General features: G+C 40.6%; 1 protein-coding gene across 5 annotated transcripts in view; it reads left to right on the top strand.

The window, feature by feature from the left end:
- Positions 1-836: 836 nt before the first annotated feature.
- KLHDC10 (kelch domain containing 10) overlaps positions 837-25,764 on the top strand; it is a 63,482-nt gene continuing 38,554 nt past the window's right edge. Inside the window, exon 1 of one of the 5 annotated variants that reach the window (XM_073238467.1) lies at positions 837-1,133. In XM_073238467.1, the coding sequence (XP_073094568.1) occupies positions 962-1,133 (172 nt within the window). In that variant the 5' untranslated portion in view covers positions 837-961. The remainder of the gene's footprint in view (positions 1,134-25,764) is intronic. The other 4 variants (XM_037019494.2, XM_073238465.1, XM_073238464.1 and 1 more) reach the window with 4 other exon arrangements.

Raw genomic sequence — 25,764 nt, 5'->3', positions numbered from 1 at the left:
CTTCATCTTCCGAACCTATCCTTGTCTTTAAGCTGACTCAAGATTTCTATGAGCAAAAAGAGGTTTGATGGAACAACAACAAAAAAACATTTACACAGCTATCAGTCATCATGAAAGCACTTATTTCTTAGCTCTTTAACCACTGCTCGGTGTTACTTTAAAAATCTTTAAGCCAGAAATGGTTTCTTATTGGGGTTTTAACTCGTATTTCTATGATTACTGGTGAACTTGGACATTTTCCCGTATCTGTTAACCAGGTTTAAAGTTGCTTGCTTTTGGGATGTGGCTTACATAGAACTAGGGAGGAACTCAGCCAATCGACTAAAAGAAGACAAATGAAACCCGGGAATACCTCATTCTTATACTTAAGCTTTGACTCCGCCCCGGCTTTTCCCCGACCAAGAGGGCCCTTTGTGTGTGTCCACGGCCACAGGAAGGGATTTCAGTCCGTAAAGCTGGCGGACGCTGTATTCCCCCAAGTGTACGTCTTACACGCATATCCTGGTTCCTCCGGCTTTAGTGTACAGAAAGAGCTCCCGAGCCCTGCACCGGCCGGGCGTACAGGAGGCCGCCGCGACTCTCTGCAGGCGTGGCCTCTCTCACTCGGCCTTCGATTGGTCCGCCTGATCCCGCAGGAGTCGCCGCGTCGCGCGGGCTCGCTTAGCGCGGTTGATGCGAGTGAGGAGTGGCTGCTTCTGCCTTTTTCTCCCCATCCTTTTTTTTTTTTTTTAAAGCCATAGCTATGGTTACCACGTCTCTCCCCGCCTCCCTCCACCTATCAAGAAGACTACTGGCCATTGGCTGTCTGTCACCAAGTAAGTCAGCCATTGGTCACTGGTGATGACGGGCGCTCCCCCTTCCCCTGTCTCCCGGGTCTCTTGAGGAGCCCAGGAAGGAGGCTCCTCTAGTGCCGCCGGGCCAGGGGCTCCCGGGACCCGGCCGCTGCAGTCGTTGGCGGGTCATGTCGGCCGCCCAGGGCTGGGACAGGAACCGCCGGAGGGGAGGAGGCGCCGCAGGCAGTGGTGGCGGCGGCGGAGGTAGCGGGGCCAGCGGGGGCAGTGGGGGCAGCGGGGGTCGGGGGACAGGCCAGCTCAACCGCTTCGTGCAACTCTCCGGGCGGCCGCACCTGCCAGGTGAGTCTGGGGACGAGGTCCTGACAGCTTTCGGGTGCGGCGGGAGGGTGACTGCTACCTTTTCTTTTCTCCCTGGCTTTCTTTTTTGCGGGGAGGAGGAAAGGCAGGCCCCACGCGTAATAGAGGGACAGGGGCTTAGAGAAAAGGAAAGGTGTTTTTGAGGTCAGGGAGGGAACAGGAACACACCGAAAAAAGTATTTTTGCTCTTTTGAAAGCTGTGTTCTGAGAGTTGTGTTTTCAAAGGAGAGGCCGCTGTCTCACTGACATTCCCAAATGCTTCGCTCTCTTGTTTCCCAGTCTCGACCTCTTCCGCAGTTTGATCTTGTGAAAGAAAGACATTGGCGCTTAGCTGTGGGGAATTTTTTAAAGGGTACTAAATTGAGCAAAGAATCATTTCCAAGAGTGGTTTTGTAAAAACCACCTCGAGTGTGTAAGAGTTAGGCATTCTGAAGCAAGAAAGGAGAAGGAAATGAGGGTAGGTGTTGAGATGTGGGTGGGAAACAGAACCCAGAGAATTAGGGGAAACTGGTTGAATTATTAATATTTTGGAATGTGCAGAGACAGAATGGATAATATGTCTGGATTTTGAGGGGAGAAAATGGAGATCAAGAGTATACTTACTGGCAAAATCAGGCTGTCTGCTGTATAAAAACAGCTGAGCGAGAATTGGAAAAATGCACCTAATGTGATTATTTCACGTTTTTGCTTACAGTTCCCTTTCGTTACATCAGGTGCCTTAAGAAACATAGGCAAGTCGATATGTGTGTGCAGACAATTTAAAAGAGATCAATTTGTAAGTGAATATTCAGTATAGTAGAAGGAAGGTAGGGAAGTAAATACTACACAGATTGTCAAATATTACATTGGTCAAGCTGAAGAGACCTATCAGGAATAAGGTTCAGCATATTTTTTGTGAATAATGTAATAGTGTGAAAATATTCATATCTTTTTTGTGAACGATGTTGATGCTGATTTTATGAGTGATGTATTGCCTGATTGATGAATTTGAGAACATGGTGGGTTTTGAATTGTATATACCACTGTGCCTTGTATTTCTAAGTAGTCAAAATTGTTATGATGAATTTAAAGATAAAGGATATTTTGCATATTCAATGAGACAATTGCTTATGTTTGTGATACGGTTATTAATGTGTTAGAAATGCACATTAACCCATTTATGTATGCGACGTTAAAATTTACATTGAAGCAGTTTTAAATAGTCAAATATGTAATATACCAGGAATTGGGTTTGAGATGATAGTATTAGACTGGGTATTCTAGAATTGCTAAATATGCGATCTTTAACATAAAAAAGAAAAAAGGAGAAATTTTTTTTCTTACCCCCAAATTAATAGCAAAAACATATCTTTATATATTGATTGATTAAAAGATAAATCTCTTGCCAAATACTATTACCAGTTTTTCCTGTACTACTGCAATCTTTAGGTCTTTGATCTTCCATTAATTAATATCATGGGCTTCATATAGGCATTCCCAGGCTCCAAGAACCTGGTTGGTGAACTTCCTCAGTGCCACCACCTGATGGCAGTAGAAGCCATAATTTCTGATAAGGGGTTTAGGTGTGGACCTATTTCTGCATTCCCTTAGTACACACAAAGCTAAGAACAGCCTATTAGGCCAGAGGTAAAGATAAATGTGTTTAAACTCTGGAAATCTATGCTGTGGGATCATCAGCGTCTTTCTGCTTTCTTTCACCCTTGACTGGTGCTTCACTCTTCCTTCCCCAAATAGGCAGCCTCTCATCTTCGCTGTCAGAATTGAGAGTATGTGTTATCTGAAAAAATACTTTGGAATTGTTTCACACCAATTCTTAATTTTCTCAAGTACTGCATTTTAAGCCTGATTGAAAGGTTTTATTTTGAAATATGTAAAAAGATTTTAGGTGACAGGGAGGGACAGGGAGGGAGGCCTGTTTTATAGCTGGCCCTTGGAGGTTAAAAAATTTTTCCCCTAAGGTTTTGTGGCTAACTCTCTTTCTCCATTGAACTCTAACCCTGTTTTTCATCCTTCTCTACCAAGACTTACAGATACTGAGCACTGAAAACACTTTCTTACTTTTTTCACATTTGCCCTGTCTCCAGCCCTCAATGAAACAAAACAAAACAACCTGGTCTTCCTGGAGTGTTCTCTCTTTGCTTCAGTGGTAGCATCCTTATCCATGCAGTTACACAAACCTGAAACTTGGGCATCCTCCTTAACATTTTCCACTCCCTTGCATTTCAGGTGTAATCAGTCCTCGAGTCCCGTAATCAGTTCTATTTATTTTATTTCTACCATAACTCCAGTGCGTGCTACCATCATCCCACACTTAGGTCTGTAAGCAGTAGAGCTTTCTAAGCAGTCTTCCTGCTCCTGCCCTTACCCTTCAATTCATACAGCACAAATCTGTGCTCATCTCTGCTCACAACCCTTTACTGCCTTTTCATTGCTCTTAGGATACGTGGCCTTAACATGGCCTAAAAGGCGCACATGGTCTGGCCTCTCTCTACTTAATCCTGCATCATATAGTCTTGCTCTTTGATCTTTTTCTACCTCCTTAGATATATCCTGCTCCCTTCTGTTACAGAGCCATTGAACCTGCTGTCTCTTCATTCAGGAACCCTCTAACTCCTCATTCTATTCTCTTGTTTTAACCTTTCTTCTATTAGATCTCAGGTTGATCACACTGTTTTTCAGGGAAGCCTCAGATCCTCTGATTTGTTCTCTTCTCCCTATACACTCTCCCTGTAGCACCATGGCTCTCCTTGGGCATACTTACTATTTGTCTGTGATTCATTAATATGCATGATTTGATACTCTTGATATATACGTATGTGTATGTATATATGTGTATACACACACACACACACACACACACCCAAGTATATATGTATATACCCATGTATATGTAAATACACACATATTCTTAAATTCTAAATTAACTCATTGGCATTATGTGTAAGCAGTTAGTTCCTTGTGAATTTGATTGGTGTGGTTCAATCCCCTATAGCCACATTGACTGGACAAGTGGATAAAGTCAATTTCTTAAACATAAAAAAATAGTGGACTAGACTGCATCAACAGTGGCATCCTCAATGACAAAACAAATAATATTTTCTGAAACTTCGTTTGAGCGTCTTCTTGCCTTTTTGCTGTCTCCTAAAATACAACAGTGATTATGTATTTTCCCCATAGGTCAGGAAATTCATAACTTCTTAATCCTGGGTTTCTACTAACTCATAGTCTCTGTACACCCAGTGAAAAAGAAGGGTTCTTTTTGTAGGATAGGTATGCAGAGACAGCTCAGGCAAGGAGATCAGGGGATAATAGAACCCAAGTTACTGTTATGATTTAACAGTATGAGTTTGATTAAATACTGTGTATTAGCTGGGAAAGCAGTTAAACATTGTTGCTGAAGTAAGGACTGGAAAATTGACACAGAGGAAGAAGAACAAAGCTGTTGGTAAAAACTGGGTAAAAAAATACTTTAGGTCTTAAGAATGTAAAATATGATATATGCACATGACAAAATCCAAATGTCACAAAAAAGCATATGATAAAAGGCACGTTTTCCTTCTACCTTTGGCCCCAGTTAATTGGTTGGCTTCCTTCTCTAGCAGAAACCAGTGATAAATTTCTTAGGTATCTTTTCCAGAAAGGTGTGTATATGGGGTAGGGGTCAGGTGGCGGTGGGGGAGAGAAATGGTATTATTTCTTTGTTTGGATGTGCATTTAAGATGTAATACAAATTATGATACCGTGAATATTCCTATAAATATACAATTTTGCACATGAGTGAAACTGTCTTTAGAATAAATCCCTAGAAATACAATTGCTGGATAAAAAAATGTATACTATTTACATTTTGATATTGTCACGTTGCCCTCCAGAGTTTGTATCCGTTTGTGTTCCACTGTTCGTACTGGCTTCCCATGCCCTTGGGAGTAGATATCAAACATTTTTTAATTGACAATTAATAGGTGTCGCGTGCCCTGTCCTCGCCGGCAAGAACAGCATGCAACAACAGCAGGATTCTTCTGCAGAAAGCTTTATTCTTCAGCTCTTTGTGAAACAAATGAGTTGGGCAGGACCCAGAGGGGAAGGAGAGGCTTGCTTATATAGTTCTCATGCTCTGACCTGGTTGGTGCGGCTCCATATGCCTTATTAGCATAACCATTTGGTGGGTCTCATTGGTCCTTATGCCAAGGCGCAATTAGCATGTAGTTTAGTGGTGTGGGATGATTTGTCATTAGGAAGTTCGGGGCCTTCCGGCTGCCCTGCATTGGGCGCTATTTTCTGAGCGCGGCTGCCAACATCTCCCCCTTTTTTGTCTAACAGAAGCTCAAGGCGGAACTTGCCAGCAGAGGCGGAGACAGAGGCCTGACCTCCATCATACTTCCTGATGCCCCCTTTTTGGAGAGGGGTTCTGGGCATCTACCCCTATGCAGTCAGGCATGCCTCTCAGAGGGGTCCAAGACCTCTTGCAGTGCTTTGCCTCGCATCCTCTGGCTGGCGTTGGGACCGCTTGGTACAAAGGGTTTGGACCCTTTTTCTCAACCCTCTTGCACCATGAGCTTCTTAAAGAAAGCTGTGATTAAGCATTGAGGTACTCGGGCCTGGTGCAGTGCCACATGGGCTCAGGGTGCAAGAGCTACCTCAAGCTAAAGCCGAGCTTCCTTCTTAAGCATGTTGAGCCACACTTGGGGAGAGGCGCCAACGTCTATCGCCATTAGGGCTTGAGCAAGGATCACCTTGTCCTGCTTATGTTGGTTGCGGAGTCTGCATAACAACCAGAGTAAGAGCATGAGACCTCCAAGCAGGAACACGCCCATCCCAGCCATGCCCGCCCACTCCTTGACGTGGGAGAGAGCTCTGAGGAACCAGGAAGAGAGTCCTTCCGCTACGGAGATATCTAGACGGGTGGAGTTGATGTGGATAATTTCTCGCCGCAGCTCCTCTAGTGTCCCATCGAAGTCTTGGGACCAGTTTCCTGAAAGATACTGGGACAGGTCTCGTGACAGATTAGCTGCCCGTGTAAAATTTTTATATTGAATGCTAGTGATGCAGAGGGCACGATATTTCCGCTCACATCCCAATTGGGCCATTTGCCAGAGCACCTCCATTTGTTCCTCCACGAGATCTATGCGTTGATTGAGGATCATTATTCCTCCTTTCAGTTTGCCATCAAGTGTGGACTGTTGGTCCAGGGCAGAAGCTACTGAGGCTGCAAGGTCATTGAGCTCTGTAGCCGATTTGATGGAGGTGTCTAAAGCTATACCAGCGGCGGTGGCTGCGACCGCGGTCGCGGAGATCAGGAGCACTATGGCGGCTGTAACACCGAAATCGCGCCTTTCTCGAAACAGAGTCATGGTGTTAGGGGCGTCTACGGGAACAGGGACCCAACGGGGGATGCGGACTACCAAAGCATTGGTAAAGTTACGCGCATCCCAACACTGAGACAGAAAGCAGGTTTCATTGGAGCAGGAGTCAAAGCTACTATTGGATAAGATAAACAGAAATGGGGGGTATACGCATACTGGAGAAGGTGGAAAAAGGGAATTAGGTGACTCTGGACCTGATTTTGCTGAACACGTGTAGTTCTCGTTGTTATGGGTCATGATCATGTTCCAGTGTGCGCGCATGTGGTTATTCTCGCACCAAAAGGTGATATTTTTTACACCGATTCCCCCACCCTGGAGGGCGGAAAAGGGGGAGAGGTCGGTACACGAGCCATTGACTCCACACAGCATCCATTTATGGAAGGGGTTCATGCTCAGCTGCTGACGAAACTCGCCTTCGAGCACCTTTACTGGCCACCAAGCCTCATTGGCTGGCCGTCCCTCCATATCTGGGGAGATGGTAAACTCCTGCCTCTCAGTTGCCCACGTTACTACAGTTGACTGACAGTCAGTCCAGGGCCACAGCTCTCCCTCATAGTCGCCCACACAATGGGAGGCATATTTGGGTTGACGAGGCCTTTCGGTGGAATTGTTCCTGGGAGAGTGTACAAATGTGCCATTGATCCAGAGAACCATCTGGTGGATAGTCATGTTCTTATAGGACGGGCTCCCTTCCTTATTAGGCCCTTCAAATTTAGCTGACATAACGGGGAGGCTACTGGCCTCTAGAATTATGTCACTGAACCATCCGTATTTCCTCCGTTTCAGGGAGATACAGCCAGCTAGATTCTGAGTGGTGAAGCATAATGACCCATTAGTTACGAAGGATCGGTTTTCTCCCAGGGGAGCTACTAGGGTGTCTTTAACTAAGTAGGGCAAGTTCATACTAGCATTGGTAGTGAAAAAGCGCGGAAAAACGGCTGCATTGAAACGGACAGGCATAGGCTTAGGAAAGGCAGACAGGATTCCCCATCTCAATACTCCCTGAGTCGGGGTCTCCAGTGTCAGGAGCAGGGTCAGGAGGTATAGCGAAGTCATCTCCTTTGTTTAGGACTTTCCTCGTTAGGCGCTCCGGGATCCAGAAGGGATTTTCTTCACCCTGGGGGAAAACACACACAGCTCCCCTGGATCTGATTATGATTGGATCCGGGCCCGTCCATTGGTTAGATAACACGTCCTTCCATTTTACTAGTTCTTGTGGGTCTTTTGGCCACTGATTATGGCGATCCGCTGCTGTATGGCCTTGAGCATCCAGATTCAAAAAATTTATAGTGAAAAGTGCTAGGGCTATGGCAGTTTTTGGTGTGGGGGGTATATCTTCAATTCCCCCTTTTTGTTTAAGTAAATAGGATTTGAGCGTGCGGTTCGCGCGTTCCACAATCCCTTGACCCTGTGGGTTGTAGGGAAGGCCAGTGATATGTTTTATCCCCATGTGATGACAAAATTGAGCAAATTTTGTAGAGGTATAGGCTGGGCCATTGTCTGTTTTCAGAATCTGTGGTAACCCCCATGCGCTCCAAGCCTCAAGGCAGTGCTGGATGACATGGGAAGCTTTCTCTCCTGACAATGGGGAGGCAAAGATGACTCCTGAACAAGTATCCACGGATACATGTACATATTTCAGTTTCCCAAAAGACGAAATATGCGTCACATCCATTTGCCAAACTTGTAAAGGCCTAACACCTCTGGGGTTGATCCCAACATGAGGTGTGGGAAGGAAGCTGCAGCAATGTTGGCAGCTAAGGACAATGTTCCTAGCTTCGGCCCTGGTTATGCTAAACCGCTTGCGCAGTGTTTCGGCAGAGACATGAAATTGTGTATGGAATTTTGAAGCTGTGGTGATAGGGTCTAGCAGGGGAAAAGCTATATTTCTGGTTGCGAGGTCTGCCAGGTGGTTGCCTTGAGTCATAGGCCCGGGAAGGCCTGAATGTGCTCTGATATGAGTTATATACAAAGGAGATTGCCTATGAAGTAGTGCTGATTGTATCTGTTTGAACAAAGTGGCTACTGGGCTGGACGCTTTGATTAGCCCGGCCACTTCTAGAGATTTGACTGCATTAACTACATAACAGGAGTCAGACACAATATTTAAAGGTTCAGGAAAGATTTGTAGGACCTCTAAGACTATGCGACATTCCACTATTTGTGGAGTGTCAGGCGTGTAGCCTTTTGTCACAACTTTGCCATCATGGACATAGGCACCTGTGCCTGTCTTAGACCCGTCCGTGTAAACTGTTTTTCCATGAGGCAGCGGGGTTAGGCTAGTGACCCGAGGAAATACTAGGAGATGATTTTTGGCGAAGTTGATGAGGGGATGTTTAGGGAAATGATTATCAAAGGTTCCTGAGAAACTGTAAGCAAGTATGGCCCAATCATCATTCATAGCACATAATACTTGTATCTGTTCTACGCTGTAAGGGGTTATAATTTTAGCTGGAGCCTCTCCGAAATGTGTCATGGAGGTTTTTACTCCTCTCAAAGCAAGTTTGGCCACGGCTGCTGGATAGTACTCTATTGTCCTAGCCTGAGAGGCTTGGGGATGAATCCAGATCAGTGGGCCGTGCTGCCATAAGACTGCTGTTGGCAGCTCTGGGGTGGGAAGGACACACAACTCAAAGGGTTCATTCGATTGCACTCTATTTAATTGTGCTGTCATCAAAGCCTGTTCTACTTTGCGGATGGCTTGTAATGCCTCAGGTGTGAGGGAGCGCGGTGACGTTAGTTGTGGGTCTCCTTCTAGGGTTTTAAATAGTGGAGTCAATTCAGTGGTGGGTATCTTTAAGTATGGGCGCAACCAATTAATATCCCCTAGGAGTTTTTGGAAGTCATTCAAATTTCGCAATTGATTATGTCTTATCTCAAGCTTTTGGGGGCAAATTACATCTGTGTAAATGGTTGCTCCTAGGAATTTGCTAACACTAGATTTTTGGACCTTCTCGCTTGCTATATTCAGTCTCCAATTTTCTAGGGACCTAGTGAGATCTATATATGCTTCTTCTATTTCCGCTGGTTGTGGGGAGCAAAGAAGGATGTCATCCATGTAATGGATGATCTTTAGCGTGGGATAGGTCTTACGAATTGGGTCTAGCGCTCGCTGAACGTACAGTTGACATATGGTGGGGCTATTTGCCATTCCTTGAGGGAGGACCTTCCACTGAAATCTGGCATCGGGTTGTTCATGGTTAATAGCTGGCAAAGTAAAAGCAAATCTTTCCCTGTCCTTGGAGCTTAGAGGTATAGAAAAGAAACAATCTTTAATATCTATTATGAGCACTTTCCATTCTTTGGGTAAGGCAGAGAGGAGTGGCAGTCCCCGTTGTACGGGTCCAAGCATTCTCATTTGAGCATTTACTGCTCTCAGATCATGAAGCAACCTCCATGATCCTGACCTTTTCCTGATTACAAATATGGGTGTGTTCCATGGGGACACAGAGGGTTCTAGGTGTCCCACTTGGAGCTGCTCTTGCACTAAGCAATGAGCTGCTTCTAATTTTTCAGAGGATAGGGGCCACTGAGGAACCCATACGGCCTCCTCTGTGAGCCAAGGTATGGGCATGGCATCTTCAATGGCCCCTATGAAAAACCCAGGCCGTGACGGTCATTCTTTACTTTGGGCAGGATGGGCTCTATGTGTCCCTGTTGGTGTTTCCCCAGCCCCTTGCCAGGGATGTATCCCATGTCCATCATCATGCCTTGGGCGGGGGTGGAGTATTCATTAATGAGTTTGAGGCCTAAGTCTCTCATGACATCCCTCCCCCATAAATTGACCGGTAGAGGGAGTACATAAGGGGTGACTGTACCCTCTTGTCCTTCAGGGGCTCGCCATTTCAATGGTTTGGCACTAATTGAAGGGCTTGACTCATATCCTAAACCTTGTAATGAATGTGAGGATTGGGTCACAGGCCACTTGGAGGGCCACCAGGTTGCAGAGATAATACTTTTATCTGCTCCAGTGTCTAGGATTCCCTCAAAGCTCTTTCCCTCTATTTGAAGAGTTAATTTTGGTCTGTCTGCTAAATCTAATACTATGAAGGCTGAATCCCAGTCAGAGGAGCCGAAGCCCCTTTCTCCCCTCTCCGTGTTGGTAGCAGGATAATTGGCGTGGAGACTAGGTAAAACTAAGAGCTGGGCTATGCGGTCTCCCGGAGATATAGGGTAGATTCCTCTAGGGGCCGAACACATGATTTTTACCTGTCCTTCATAATCTTGATCTATGACTCCGGGATGAACTACCAGGCCTTTCAATGCAGCAGAAGAGCGCCCTAGGAGTAACCCAAGGGTATTTGGTGGTAGGGGGCCTTTAAAGTCTGAAGGGATAGGCTGAACTCCCATCTGTGGAGTCAACACTATTCTGGTGGTGGCACGGATGTCCAATCCCGCGGAACCTGAAGTGGCTCTCCTTGGGGGGCCTGGTTGTTCCCGAATGACACTTGCGTGCTGGTTGCCCCATATATTTGCGGGCCCTGGTGACGGGGGCCCCTCTGGGCGTTTTTTGGCAGTTCTAAGGGTTTCCCTTCTATATCTTTAATAGACCGGCACTCATTGGCCCAATGCCTGCCTTTCTTACACTTAGGGCACAACCCAGGGGTCTTTTGGGTTGTTTGTTCTGAAGCTGGGCTCCTACACTCTCTCTTTATATGTCCTAATTTCCCGCATTGAAAGCATTTGATACTTCTGTTAGTGATCCTGGCTTGTTTGTGGCTCTGTAATATGGCCGCGGCTAGGCCCGCATTGGTGAGTGGCCCTCCTATTTCTCTACAGGCTTTCAACCAGGCATGTATCCCTTTTTGTTTCCAGGGTGTTATCGCCTGTCTGCATTCCTTGGTACATTGTTCAAACACTAATTGCTCCACTAGGGGCATTGCTTGTTCCTGATCTCCAAATATTCTGCCTGCGGCCTCTATCATACGAGCGACAAAGTCAGAAAATGGCTCGCTCAGCCCCTGAATAATTTTTGTCAAATTGCCTGATACTTCTCCTTTGTTGGTGAGGGCTTTCCATGCCTTGGCGGCGCACGTGTTTATTTGTGCATATACCTGTAAGGGGAAGGCGGTCTGGTCGGCTACCCACTGTCCTTGGCCCGTCAGCATATCATATGACCATGCAGGCTGTCCTTCGGCCGCGTTTGCGCGTGCCTGGGTCATGCTGATATCATGCCACAATGCCTTCCATTCTATGTATTGCCCCATACTAGAAAGGCATGCCTTAGTTACATATTGCCAGTCTGCGGGTGTCATGGCTGTCTCTGTTAATCTCTCAACTTGTGCTATGGTATAGTTAGCACTGACTCCATAAGCCCGAACGGATTCTGCTAACTCCTTAACTTGTTTATGGCTCAGGGGCTGGTGAGAGCGTACACCGTTATCCTCAAATACAGGAAACATTTGTCTAATTGCCTGAAGAGTATCTGGGTGGCAAAAGGAGAGTGCGCCACTCACGTAAGGTGGCGGGGCAAAGGGCGTCGGGGGACACCCTGCTTTCATTTTTTCCTTGGTCCGCTTTTCAACTTTGCTGGTTCCCTTACTTCTACACTCTGCGGTTTTATTTTCTTCCCCTTCCTCTGCGGACGTTAATTCCTCCTCAGATTCCCTATTGGAGAGTTGGAGGTCCCTCAACTCTTTCCAGGGGTATTTACTATTTTCTCCGAGGCGATTGTCACTCGCTTCTCGGGGCTCTTTCGCTTTTGCCCTAGGTGGGCTTTCTCCCTCACTCTGAGGTTTCTTTACCTTCGTTTTTGTGGCCTTTTTTCGGCCGCGCGCGCTCTCTGTTTCCCGTTCCGTTTCTGACATGCTCTCTTGGATATCTGTCAATGCTCTCTGACCTTCTTTTATTACCTTTTCACATCTCTCATCTTGCAGACAAGCTCTAATCAGTTTCCAGAGGGGCCTGGTGCCTCCCCTCAGGCTACCCTCCTCCTCCTCTCTATCAAGATCTTTCCCCAGTTTGTCCCAGCTCGGGATTGAGAGGGACCCTGAACAAATGAACCAGGGGGCCACACGGTCTATCTCCTTCACAAAAGATCCTAAGACTTTGCTGGAGACCTTCAAGTTTCGCTCTTTGAGAGCTGTCTGCAGCGCCGTGACTAATGACGGTGCATTCCCCATGGTGCCTCCTTATTTACAGAGAACCATCAACCATTATCCTAAAAAGCAGGGGCCTCTCGGAACTTACCCCTCCGGGCTTTCTTCTGACCTGCAGTTCTGAATCCTCTCCAGATGTCTGAAGGGTCCTCCCTGTGCCGGTGATGTTCTGGTTCCCGGGATTCGGCACCACTTGTCGCGTGCCCTGTCCTCGCCGGCAAGAACAGCATGCAACAACAGCAGGATTCTTCTGCAGAAAGCTTTATTCTTCAGCTCTTTGTGAAACAAATGAGTTGGGCAGGACCCAGAGGGGAAGGAGAGGCTTGCTTATATAGTTCTCATGCTCTGACCTGGTTGGTGCGGCTCCATATGCCTTATTAGCATAACCATTTGGTGGGTCTCATTGGTCCTTATGCCAAGGCGCAATTAGCATGTAGTTTAGTGGTGTGGGATGATTTGTCATTAGGAAGTTCGGGGCCTTCCGGCTGCCCTGCATTGGGCGCTATTTTCTGAGCGCGGCTGCCAACAAATAGGTACATTTTTCTTCATCTTTTCAATGGGTGTAAGAACCATTTTTGTTTCGTTTATTTATAACATCTGCTTATGTTTTTTATTCATCTGATTTTTTTTCATTTTTCTGTCAGAATATTTATAGGAACCAATGTTTTGAGAAATTCCTTCTCTGTCTTTGATATGTGTTGCAGATATTTTTTTCCACAGTTTGTCATTTGGCTTTTGACCTTGTTTATGGTATTTTTTTTTTCAGCAGAAATTAAACATTTTTTTGGTGGTAATTGTCAGTCCTTTCTGGATTTTAGGTTATGTGTCATAAGAAAGGCCTTCCCTATTTCAGTATTACTTCTAATGGAAAATGAAAAATTTTGTGTTTTTTTTCTGGTATTTTTGTAATTTTGTTTTTAAGTTAAATGTACTTATCCATACAGGCATAAGTTGTGTAAAGTATTGAGGTAGGAATCCAACTTAACTTTCTTCCAGGTGGATGCCCAGTTATTGGACTGTTTGTTGCCTGTGGGTATACTTAGTTTCTACATATAATTTGGGTTTCTTACTGGACTTTTATTCTGTTTCATTGATCAGTATACTCTTTATACCTAATGACCCCATTCTTTGATTCTAGAACTCTCTCATTTTACTGTCCAGAGTTTTCCTGGATATTCTTGCTTGTTTATTTGTCCATAAAATTTAAGAATTATTTATCAAAGTTCCTTCCCCCATCCTGCTGGTATTTTTATTGGAACTTAATTATATTTATAGATTGATTTAGAGATAACTGACGCCTTTTTGAGGTTTAATCTTCTGTTTAAGATCATGGTACATATATATTCATTTCTTGTTGTTCAGGTTGTGCCTCCCTCAGTAACATTTTAAGGCTTTTTCTCATATAAACTTTTCACATTTCTTATGTTTAGTTCTTAATATTTTATCTTGTTTTTTTTGCTACTGTAAATGATGTTTCTCTTTTATTATATCTTTTATCTTGTTTGAATGTGGGAATGCTATTGATTTCTGAGTATTAATTTTGTATGTAGCCACCTTTAGAATTCTAATACTATCTGTAATAGTTTCCCAGTTGTTTTTCTAGGGGTTTGTGTTTAAATAATTATATCATTACCATGTAAAGGTAACTTTATATCCTCCTTTCCAATTTTTATGCTTATTTATTTATTTTGTCAAATTTATTTGGCTAGTACTTTTCAAAAATATTGAACAATAAGATCGTAGGTTTTTGCCTTACTCCTGACTTGAATGGATGTTTTCAGTTTTTCCTATTAAGAGTAGGCCTAATGTTAGGTTGAAATGTACATATTTTATCATGTTAAAGTAGTCAACTGCTGCCATTTTATTAAAATCTTTAAAGATGGAAGTTAATTTTGTCAAATACTGCTTCAGCCTATATGGAAGTTATGTAATTTTTCTCTTTTGATCTACTATTGTGGTGAATTATACTAACAGATTTACTATGACTGGACCATCCTTGCATTCCTGAATCAACTCACTTTGTCATTGAATGTGCTGCTGGGTTCTGTTTATTGAACTTTAGTTAGAAATTTTGCATCATTCCTTATAAGATAAATTGCTTTGTAGTTTTCTGTGTTTTATCTTTGTTGGATTATGCCATTTCCATAAAAATAATATCACAGTTTTCTTTTTCTATGCTTTTTTCCCCCTTCCTTCCTTCTCTCGTTAAATGGCATTGAAGTTAAAGGTTTGGTTGAATTGCCTGTGAAATAATTTTGACCTTGAGTATTTTGAGGGGAGAGTAGCTCTTTGACAATTACCTACTTCTTTAGAATTTGACTGCTTAACAATTTATATCTTTGGGGGAAGCTTTGATAATTTATATTATCCTAGAAAATAATCCATTTCATTTTGAGCTTTCAAAATAATTGTGTGGAGTAGATCAAGATACTCTTTTATAATTAAAAAAATTTCCTGTGTCTGTAACTACATCATCATTTTATTAATTATTATTTCTTGGTTTGTATGTGTAAGACCTTGCAATTTTTTCTTGGCTCTTGGATTAAAAAAAAAATTAGCTCTACTATTTTCTGTCTTTCCATATTTGTTAGTTTTTTTCTTTCATTGTTTTAAATCTCTCAGTTAGCTTTCCTTAGGTTTATTTTGTGGTTGTTTTTCTACTTCTTATGTTGGATGTTTAATGTTCTTTTCATTCTTTTTCCACTCGTTTAAATTGTAAATTTCTCCTGAATACTGTGCTTCAGTTGTGTCCTGTAATTTGAGGCTTCTTGTAGTTATTTTCTAAATATCTTACAATTCCATTTTTATTAATTTTCTTTAACACAAGAGATATTAATCCTTTTTAACTTTTTTTCTTGATATTCCCATTTTTGTTTTTAATAGCTTTATTGAGATATAATTCACATTCCATACAATACACCATTTAAAGTGTACAATTAAGTGGTTTTTAGTATATTCAGATATGTGCAATTATTATCACAGTCAATTTTAGAATATTTTTTATCACTTTAAGAAGAAACCCCATATCCTTTAGCTGTCCTCTGGCTCCCAATCCCTACCCCTTACCCCTACCTCAGCCCTAAGCAACCTCTAATCCACTTTCTCTCTATATAGATTTCCCTATAAAGGCCTTTGTCATATGAATGGTATCATATAGTATGTGGTCTTTTGTGATGACCTTTGTTCATTTTGCATAATGTTTTCAAAATTCATCCAAGTTGAAAAAGGTATCAGTACATCATTCCTTTTTATGACTAAATAATATTCCATTATATGGATATACCACATTTTGTTTATTCATTTATCCACTTTTGCACATAGATTGTTTCTACTTTTGGGCTACTGTGAATAATGCTGCTATAAACATTTGTGTACAGATTACCATGCAGATGTATGTTTTCATTTCTCTTAGGTATATACCCAGGACTAGAATTGTTGGGTCATATGGCAACTCTGTGCTCTGTGTTTAATCATTCAAGGAGTTGCCAAACTTTTTCATGTTCCTCCCAGCAGTGTGAGGGTTCCCATTTCTCCACATCCTTGCCAAGATTTGTTGTTACATGACTTTTTGATCTAATTATCCTAGTGTTGACATGTGGTTTTTAAATTTGCATTTCTTTAATGACTAATGATGTCAAACTGATTTTCTTTCTTTTCTTTCTTTATTTTGCAGCTTTTTTGAGGTACAATTGACCTAGAGCAACTTTTCATGTCTTTGTTGATTAACTGTATGTCTTCTTTGGAGAAATGTCTATTAGATCCTTTCTTGCCCTATTTTTAATTGGATTATTTGTCTTTTTATTATTGATTTGTAAGAGCTCATACACTACATACAAGTAGCTTATCAGATATATGATTTGAAAATATTTTCCCCTGTCTGTGGTTGTCTTTTCATTTTCTTAATTGTATCCTTCAAAGCACAAAAGTTTTAAATTGTGATAAAATCCAGTTAATCCATTTTTTCTTTTGTTGTTCTTGTTTTTGGTATCATATTTAAAAATCCTTTGCCAAATCCAAGGTCATGGAGACTTACCTGTGTTTTTTCCTAAGAGTTTAAAATTTTTGCTCTTATATTTATGTCTTTGATTAATTTCGAGTTAGTTTTTATGTTTCATCTGAGGTAAGGATTATCTCAACTGTCTGTCCTGTTGTCCCAGCACCATTTGCTGAAAAGACTGTTGTTTCCCAGCATAGTTCCCTCATATTTTTCCCCCAAAATTGGTATTGTACAGGTTTATTTCTGGACTCTTGATTCTATTCCATTGATCTATATGTCTTTCTGCATTCTAATACCACACTGCCTCAATTACTGTTGCTTTGTAGCAAGTTTTGAAATCAGAAGGTGAGAGTCCTCCTGCCTTATTTTTTTTCCCATTTTTTAAAATTCATTTTGTTATCATTAATCTACAATTACATGAAGAACATTATGTTTACTAGACTCCCCCCTTCACCAAGTCCCCCCTACAAATCCCATTAGTCACTGTCCATCAGCGTAATAAGATGCTGTAGAGTCACTAATTGTCTTCTCTGTGTTGCACAGCCCTCCCTATGCCCCATCCCCACATTATACATGCTAATCATAAGGCCCCCTTTATTTTTTCCCACCCTTATCCCTCCATTCCCACCCATCCTCCCCAGTCCCTTTCCCTTTGGTAACTGTTAGTCCATTCTTGGGTTCTGTGATTCTGCTGCTGTTTTGTATCTTCAGTTTTTCTTTGTTCTTGTACTTCACATATGAATGAAATCATTTGGTACTTGTCTTTCTCTGCCTGGCTTATTTCACTGAGCATAATACCCTCTAGCTCCATCCATGTTGTTGCAAATGGTAGGATTTGTTTTCTTCTTGTGGCTGAATAATATTCCATTGTGTATATTATGTACCACATCTTCTTTATCCATTCATCTACTGATGGACACTGAGGTTGCTTCCATTTCTTGGCTATTGTAAATAGTGCTGCAATAAACATAGGGGTGCATCTGTCTTTTTCAAACTGGGCTGCTGCATTCTTAGGGTACATTCCTAGGAGTGGAATTCCTGGGTCAAATGGTATTTCTATTTTGAGCTTTTTGAGGAACCTCCATACTGCTTTCCACAATGGTTGAACTAATTGACATTCCCACCAGCAGTGTAGGAGGGTTCCCCTTTCTCCACAACCTCACCAACATTTGTTATTGTTTGTCTTTTGGATTGTGGCGATCCTTACTGTTGTGAGGTGATTTCTCATTGTGGTTTTAATTTGCATTTCTCTGATGACCAGTGATGTGGAGCATCTTTTCATGTGCCTGTTTACCATCTAAATTTCTTCTTTGGAGAAGTGTGTTCACATCCTCTGCCCATTTTTTAATTGTATTATTTGCTTTTTGTTCGTTGAGGTGCATGAGCTCTTTGTATATTTTGGATATCAACCCCTTATCAGATATGTCATTTATGATTATGTTCTCCCATACTGTAGGATGCCTTTTTGTTCTACTGATGGTGTCCTTTGCTGTACAGAAGCTTTTTAGTTTGATATAGTCCCACTTGTTCATTTTTGCTTTTGTTTCCCTTGCCTGTGGAGATACGTTCATGAAGAAGTTGCTCATGTTTATATTCAGGAGAGTTTTGCCTGTGTTTTCTTCTAAGAGTTTTATGGTTTCATGACTTACATTCAGGTCTTTGATCCATTTTGAGTTTACTTTTGTGTATGGAGTTAGACAGTAATCCAGTTTCATTCTCTTACATGTAGCTGTCCAGTTTTTCCAGCATCAGCTGTTGAAGAGGCTGTCATTTCCCTACTGTATATCCATGGCCCCTTTATCATATATTAATTGACCATATATGTTTGGGTTAATATCTGGACTTTCTGTTTGTTCCACTGGTGAGTTGTGTTTTGTTTAACGCTGTAAATAATTACATATCACTAGTACCAATTTGGGATTGTCTTAAAATTGTTTATATTTAAATGTTTTACTCATAAACACTTGCCTATGTTTTCTGTTATTTTATCAGATAGAATCTGTTTCTCCTTAATTTATCATATGAATAATTTATTAGGATTTTTCTAGTTGATGTCCTATTTTCTCTCCTTTACAGCCAGACTTTCAGAAAAATAGTGTCTGTTGTTTATTTTAATTTCAGTTTTTCCCCACTCTTCAGTCTATTGCAGTTTCACTTCTGCCTCCATCATTCTACTCAAGTTGCTCTTGCTAAGGTGAAAACCTCCTCATTGTTAAATTCATTAGATATCTCTTAGTCTTCATCCTACCCAACTTCTCCAGATTTTGATTTTGACTAACTCATGTATTGGAGCCTGGGAATACATAATGATTAGACAAAGTCTCTGTTCCTAAAGAACTCTTAGTTACTCTTTTATCTCTTGTACTTCTCATTGGTTTTCCCAATTCACCTGCTTCTAAATATTGGTATCCAAGAGTATATATGTTTTTTGTTCATTTGTTAGTTTTCCCTTATTCTTATATTTTCCCTGGGTGATATCATTAAAACCCTGACAATACCCAAATTTGTCTCCAAGTCAGACTTCTTTTCCTGGTCTGTTTGTCAGTGGCTACTAGCCTTTGCCACCAAAGTGACTGATGAATGTGTTAAATTCAACATGTCCAAAAACAATTTCATCATCTTTCCTGACAAACCTGTTCTTCCTTAGGTGCTCCTTATCCTGACTAACTTAACAGCTACCTCATCAATTTAGGGGCTCAAGCCAGAAACCTGGGCACTACGTTAGATTCCTTCCTTTTGTTAACCTCTTGTCCAATTAATCACAAAGTCTTGTTAATATATCCTCTTTACCCTAACTCTTCTGTTTGTCCCTTTCTACCTCTACAACCATTTATGTCTTTCATTTTATATTTCAGCTGTATAGAAGTATTTGCAGTTAGTTGCCTTAACTTCTTAGAACAAGGTAGGTTGGGAGGGAGAGATTTTTTCAACTTTGATTTCCTGCAATACTACACTGTGTTATATTCTGTACAAACCATTTCTTCTTCCTAGAGTGCCATTTTCCTAATTGTCTTCTAAGACCCACCCAAATATATGTTATACAGATTTTTCCTATTCTCTCTTTTAATACAGATAGCTTACTTGTACTGAGTAGTTACTGTGTGTCTGACCCTGTTCAAGGTGTTTTATAAGCATTAACTAATTTAATTCTCATAACCTTGTGAGGTAAGTAACTTTTGCATCCCCTTCTGTGATGAGGATCTGGGGCTTAGAGAGAAGCTATGTAACTTGCTCAAAGTTTATATAGCTAAGAAATGTCAGTTAGGATTCAGACTGAGTTTGTTGTACTTCAAAGCCCATGCTGTTGTGTCTCTTTTTGTGCCACCACCTTCCTTTGTAGATACAAAGGATCACAGTCTTATAATATTGATTTGCAATTAATCTGTTTTTTTAATTAAGTATCATTGATAAACACTCTTATGAAGGTTTCACAAGAAAAGCAATGTGGTTATTACATTCAGCCCTGTTATCGAGTTCCCACCCACACCCCACTGCAGTCACTATCCATCAGTATAGTAATGTGCCTTAGAGTCCCTATTTGTCTTCTCTGAGCTACACTGTCTTCCCCATGCAATTAATCTGTTTTTTAATTTACCTTGTTACTAACTAGGGCTCCTTAAAGTGAAAAATAAGGTCTTATTTTATCATCTTCCACAGAGACTAGAACACTACCCAGCTTATAGTACACTTTGGTAAACGTTTATTGAATGAGTTAGTAATTGTTAAATGTCTATAGCTACTTATGTAAGAGAGTTGAGTTCAGGTTATTTTAAGTTATGTAAGTCTAAATGTTTTTTTTACCTAGGAATTTAGTACATACTATTTTTGTTGGTCTTTCCCAAATAGTTCTTTTTCAAGTACAATTTTATATTGAATATTATCAGAAATAGTTGTAGCATCCTTCCATCTGTGACTTGATTCCATCCCTTCCTACCTCGTCAGAAAAATGTACATTATTATTATTCTCTCTCCTTTGTCTTTAACTTCTTTCTTTCTTTCCTTCAAATCATTATTATATATGACATTTGAGCTTACTCAATTTTATCTCTTCTAATCTCTCCCTTTTCTTTTATAGCCAAGTTCAGGAAACCATTGGCTAGAGTTACTGTCTTCATTGCCATATTCCCCATCATGTCTTTGAAGTAGCTCTTGATAAAGTCACAAATGACTTCTGCGTTGTCAAATCAAGAGGGTGTTTTTCAGTCCCCATCTTGCTTTATCTCTCTTCATTTTGGAGCATCCTTTTCCCTTGGCCTCCCTGACATTGGGTCTGGTTTTCTTTTTATGTATCTGGCCTCTCATACTTTGTCTTCTTTGTCAACTCTTCCTCTTCCTCCAGGCCTTAATGTGTCGGAGTTCCTAAGTTTTGATGCTATGTCTCTGCCCTTTCTTTTCAGCTTATTTTATGTATTCTCTTAGAAGTCCATGATTTCCAGTTTCCATCCATATGCCCATAATTAAGGTCACTTTATAACTTCTGCCCAAAACTCTCTCACAAGCTATATACTTGCTTTCTCCATGTCTCTACTTAGATGCCTTATAGACCTCAAGTTCAGCATGTCTAAAATAAAACTTGTGACCTTTCTTTATTCTAAAGGTGAAGGGGAACTGTTGGACAGTTTTAAGCTGGGGAATGGTGTAATGTTATTTACATTTTTAAAAGCTCCCGCTAGCTTCTGGATGGAGATGGATTATGGGAAATGGTAAAAGTGAAGCATAAAGGCTGTTTAGAAGACTATTGCAGTAGTCTCCTAAAAAGATGATGGTGGTTTAGACTAGGGTACAGTTGTGAGAAGTGATTGAATATGAGATATATTTTGAAAGTAGCATTAATAGGATTTACTGTGAGGTATGAAGGAAAGAGAGGAATCAGAATGATTCGTAAGTTTTTTGTCTTGAGTAACTGGGTGGATGATGGTGTCATTAAATGAGATGGAACAGACTGCAATGAGCAGGAGTTTGGGTGTAAATCAAGAGTTTTGTTTTGGCTGTTAAGCATGAGATGCCTATTTGACCTCCAAGTAGAGGATAGCGTAGGCAATGTTCATGTATAAATCAAATTCAGGGAAGAGATGGAGGCTCAAATATGTATTTTGGAATTATTAGTGTACAGATATTTAAAGCCACTGGACTGGGCTTTGAGATCACCAAGGAAGATTAAATAGAAATAAGGGCAGAAGACTATAACTCTTGAAAGTGAGAAGGAAAGGAGGTTTGTAAAATAGGAGGACAACCAGGACTGCTTGGTTTCATAGAAGCCAAGAGAAGAAAGTGTTTCAAGAAGGAGGGTGAGGTCACCCTTTCAAAGTTCTAAAATGGTGGACTCTGTACTACTATTACTACAGTACTATAGTTATCATTGCGGATATAGTAACTTTTGTGGATTGGCTTATGGACCTATTAACTATTTATATGGGAAAATATATTCAGAATTTCAAATCACAGCTGATTTACAAGTTTAGAATTTTATAATGTAGCCTGATTTTTAATAGTCTGTATACTTTTTAAGGTTCACTTTGTTCTCCCTGAACAGTTTTTAAGGCCATCCTTTTTCTTTTTTTCTTTTTTTCAAGTCTTCAGTGTTTTTGAGCCTTCAGATCATTAAACTGTTATGAGTATCTATACTGGGCAAGCTTGTGAAACACATAAAAGTTATGCTCACTTAAATATGTAAATACGATTTCCTGTTGTTGAACTCATCCTTCATTAATTTTTTTAAAGCAAAAAACATTACATAAACATGTTAAAATCAAATAGTATACAAGGGAGAGAAAGTCTGTCTTAGTCCATTGATCCCTAGTTCTCTAGTCTCTCCCAAGAGGTATCATCTGTTAGAGTTTTCTTGTGTTTCTGGTGCAGATTCAGAAATGGAATTTGCATGTTTGCATATAGGTATGTGTTATCATTATTTTAAAATAAATCAGAGTACAACATAAAGTATTCTTTCTGCACCATTTTTTAAAGCACATTTAGAATGATCTGAGTAATTTTTATTGAAGTATTATAGATGTACAATCTTATATTGGTTTCAAGTATACAACACGGTGGTTCAACAGTTGCCTGTATTATTAAATCCTCACCCCCATGAGTGCAGTTACTATCTGTCAACATAGGAAGATGTGACAGAATCATTGGTTATATTCTCCATGCTGTACTACCATCCCTGTGACCAACTTATGTTACGATTGAGAATTTTTGTGCCCCTTTATCCCTGTATGCCCCATAACCCAATGTGCCCCTGTACTCCACTCACCCTCCCAGCCCACCCACCCCAACTCTCCCCCATGGTAACTACCAGTCACTTCTTAGTGTCTGTGAGGCTACTGCTATTTTGCTCATTTTGTTTTGATGTCCCACAAATAAGTGAAATCATACAGTATTTCTCTTTCTCTGCCTGGCTTATTTCACTTAGCGTAATACCCTTTAGGTCCATCCATGTCATTGCAAATGGCAGTATTTGTATTTCCTTTTTATAGCTGAATAATATTCCATTGTATATATGTACCACCTCCTGTTTATCCAGTAATCTATTGGTGGACACTTTGGTTGCTTCCATAACTTGGCTATTGTAAATAATGTGGCGGTAAACCTAGGGGTGCATCAATCTTTTTGAATCAGAGATTTTGTTTTCTTTGGGTAAATTCCTTGAAGTGGAATTACTGGGTCATATTGTATTTCTATTTTTAGTTTTTTGAGGACTCTCCATACTCCTTTCCACAGTGGCTGTACCAATTTGCATTCCCACCAGTAGCGTAGGAGGGTTCCTATGTCTCCACATCCTTGCCAACACTTGTATAGTGGCCATTTTAACAGGTGTGAGGTGATAATCTCATTGTGTTTTGATTTGCATTTCCCTGATTATTAGCAATGTGGAACATCTTTTCATGTGCCTGTTGTCCATTTGTATTTCTTTGGAGAAATGTCTGTTCAGGTCCTCAGCCCATTTTTTAATTGAGTTATTTGTTTTTTTGTGTGTGTTGAGGTGTATGAGTTCTTTATATCTTTTAGATGTTAACCCCTTACCAGATAAATCATCTACAAATATATTCTCCCATACTGTAGGTTGTCTATTTGTTCTCCTGATGGTGTCCTTTGCTATACAGAAGCCTTTTAATTTGATGTAGTCCCATTTGTTCATTTTTTATTTTGTTTCTCTTGCCCTAGGAGATGTGTCCAGGAAAAAATTGCTCATGCTTATGTTCAAGAGATTTTTGCCTATGTTTTCTCCTAAGAGTTTTATGGTCTCATGTCTTACATTTAAGAATTTGATCCATTTCAAGTTACATTTGTGTATGGAGTTAGACAGTAATTTAGTTTCATTCTCTTGCATGTAGCTGTCCAGTTTTCCCAACCCCAGTTATTGAAGAGGCTCTGTCTTTTCCCCATTGTATATCCATGGCTCCTTTATCACATATTAATTGATCATAGATGCATGGGTTTATATCTGGGCTCTCTAGTCTGTTCCACTGATCTATGGGGCTGTTCTTGTGCCAGTACCAAATTGTTTGATCACTGTAGCATTGTAGTAGAGCTTGAAGTTAGGGAGCATAATCCCCCCAGCCTTGTTCTTCTTTCTCAGGATTGCTTTGGCTGTTTGGGGTCTTTAGTGGTTCCATATAAATTTTAGGCTTATTTGCTCTAGTTCATTGAAAAATACTGTTGGTATTTTGAAAGGGATTGCATTGAATCTGTAAAATGCTATGCACAGGATGGCCATTTTGGCAATATTAGTTCTTCCTATCCATGAGCGTGGGATAGATTTCCATTTATTTGTGTCTTCTTTACTTTCTCTCATGAATGTCTTATAGTTCTAGAGTATAGGTCTTTCATCTCTTTGGTTAGATTCATTTGTAAATATTTTATTCCTTTTGATGGCAATTGTAAATGAAATTGTTTTCCTGATTTCTCTTTCTGCTAGTTTGTTGTTAGTATATAAGAACACAACAGATTTCTGTGTATTAATTTTGTAACCTGCAACTTTGCTGAGTCCATGAGTGATCTGATTCTTCTTCAGGGCTGTAAGTATTGCATTGTATGATGTATAGTAATTTACCAACCACACAATTGATAGATGTTTAGGTTAATTTTGGACTTCTAGTTTATCAAAACATTGCTGCAATGCATAGTGATAAGTACTGCCAGCTTGTCCTTTAATATCTGTGTTTTTAAAGTTTTCTTCAAGTTATAGAATTTAAAAACTTACACTTAAATGTATCCCTTTATTTTACTCATTTCATGCAGCTAGTTTTTAAGTCCTTATGTTTTATGCCCATAATAATATTATGAACTAGGTATTTTTTAAAACATGACCCAGTGAGGAATAAATACTGTTATTGTCCCCTTTTCATAGAGAAGGAAGCTAAGGCCCATAGGATAAGACCTTGTGCAAGGCCATATTACTAGCAAGGGACAAACCCAGAATTTGGACACAGGCAGTGTGGTTCTATAACTCCATGCTCTTAACCCCTGCGCTGTGTTCCTCTCTGCAGCCTGTCCTTCCCAGGTCTTTCTATTACTACTGTAATTCCAGCCTTCAGTGCCTTAAACTGGACTAGATTAATAATGTTTTTGTCATTCCCAGTCTGCCTTTCCTATTCCATCCTTTATACTGAGACATGATTAATCTTTTTGAAGCACAGGTATGATGATTTAGACGCACTTTCCACATCAAAATCCTTCAGTGGCTTCCTGCTGCATTTGGAATCCAACTTGATTTTGTGCTCTTCCCTTTTATATTCACTTTATTGTCAGTGAATTTCTCCAAGCTTTAGCTAAGATGTGATGATTGAGTTGTCTATAAGACTTAGTGAAATTAGAAATATGATGACTAGCAAAAAAATGTGATAAATAGTTTTTGGAATTGAATGGTGCTTTTTCTTTGACTTGTTTCCCTTTTTACCCGCAGTAGCTCCTGCCATCTGGTTTCATTAACAAACAGTCAACTCAATTAATTTGACTCAGATGTGTAATTGATCCAACAAATGCTAGCCACAAACATGTTGGTGTCACGTGGAACAAATTCCTTACAACACACACAAATACACAAAACTGATGTAAGAATATGAAATTTATAATGTATTTAGCTTTAAGTACTCATGCTTATATATGAAACAAAACACTGAGAAAACTATTTAGGGAGAGAAATAACCTCTTAA

Source organism: Manis javanica, chromosome 6 (assembly GCF_040802235.1).
Source record: "Manis javanica isolate MJ-LG chromosome 6, MJ_LKY, whole genome shotgun sequence".
Taxonomy (NCBI): domain Eukaryota; kingdom Metazoa; phylum Chordata; class Mammalia; order Pholidota; family Manidae; genus Manis; species Manis javanica.
The sequence above is the reverse complement of the archived record's forward strand: the minus strand, read 5'-3'. Positions and strand labels throughout refer to the sequence as shown.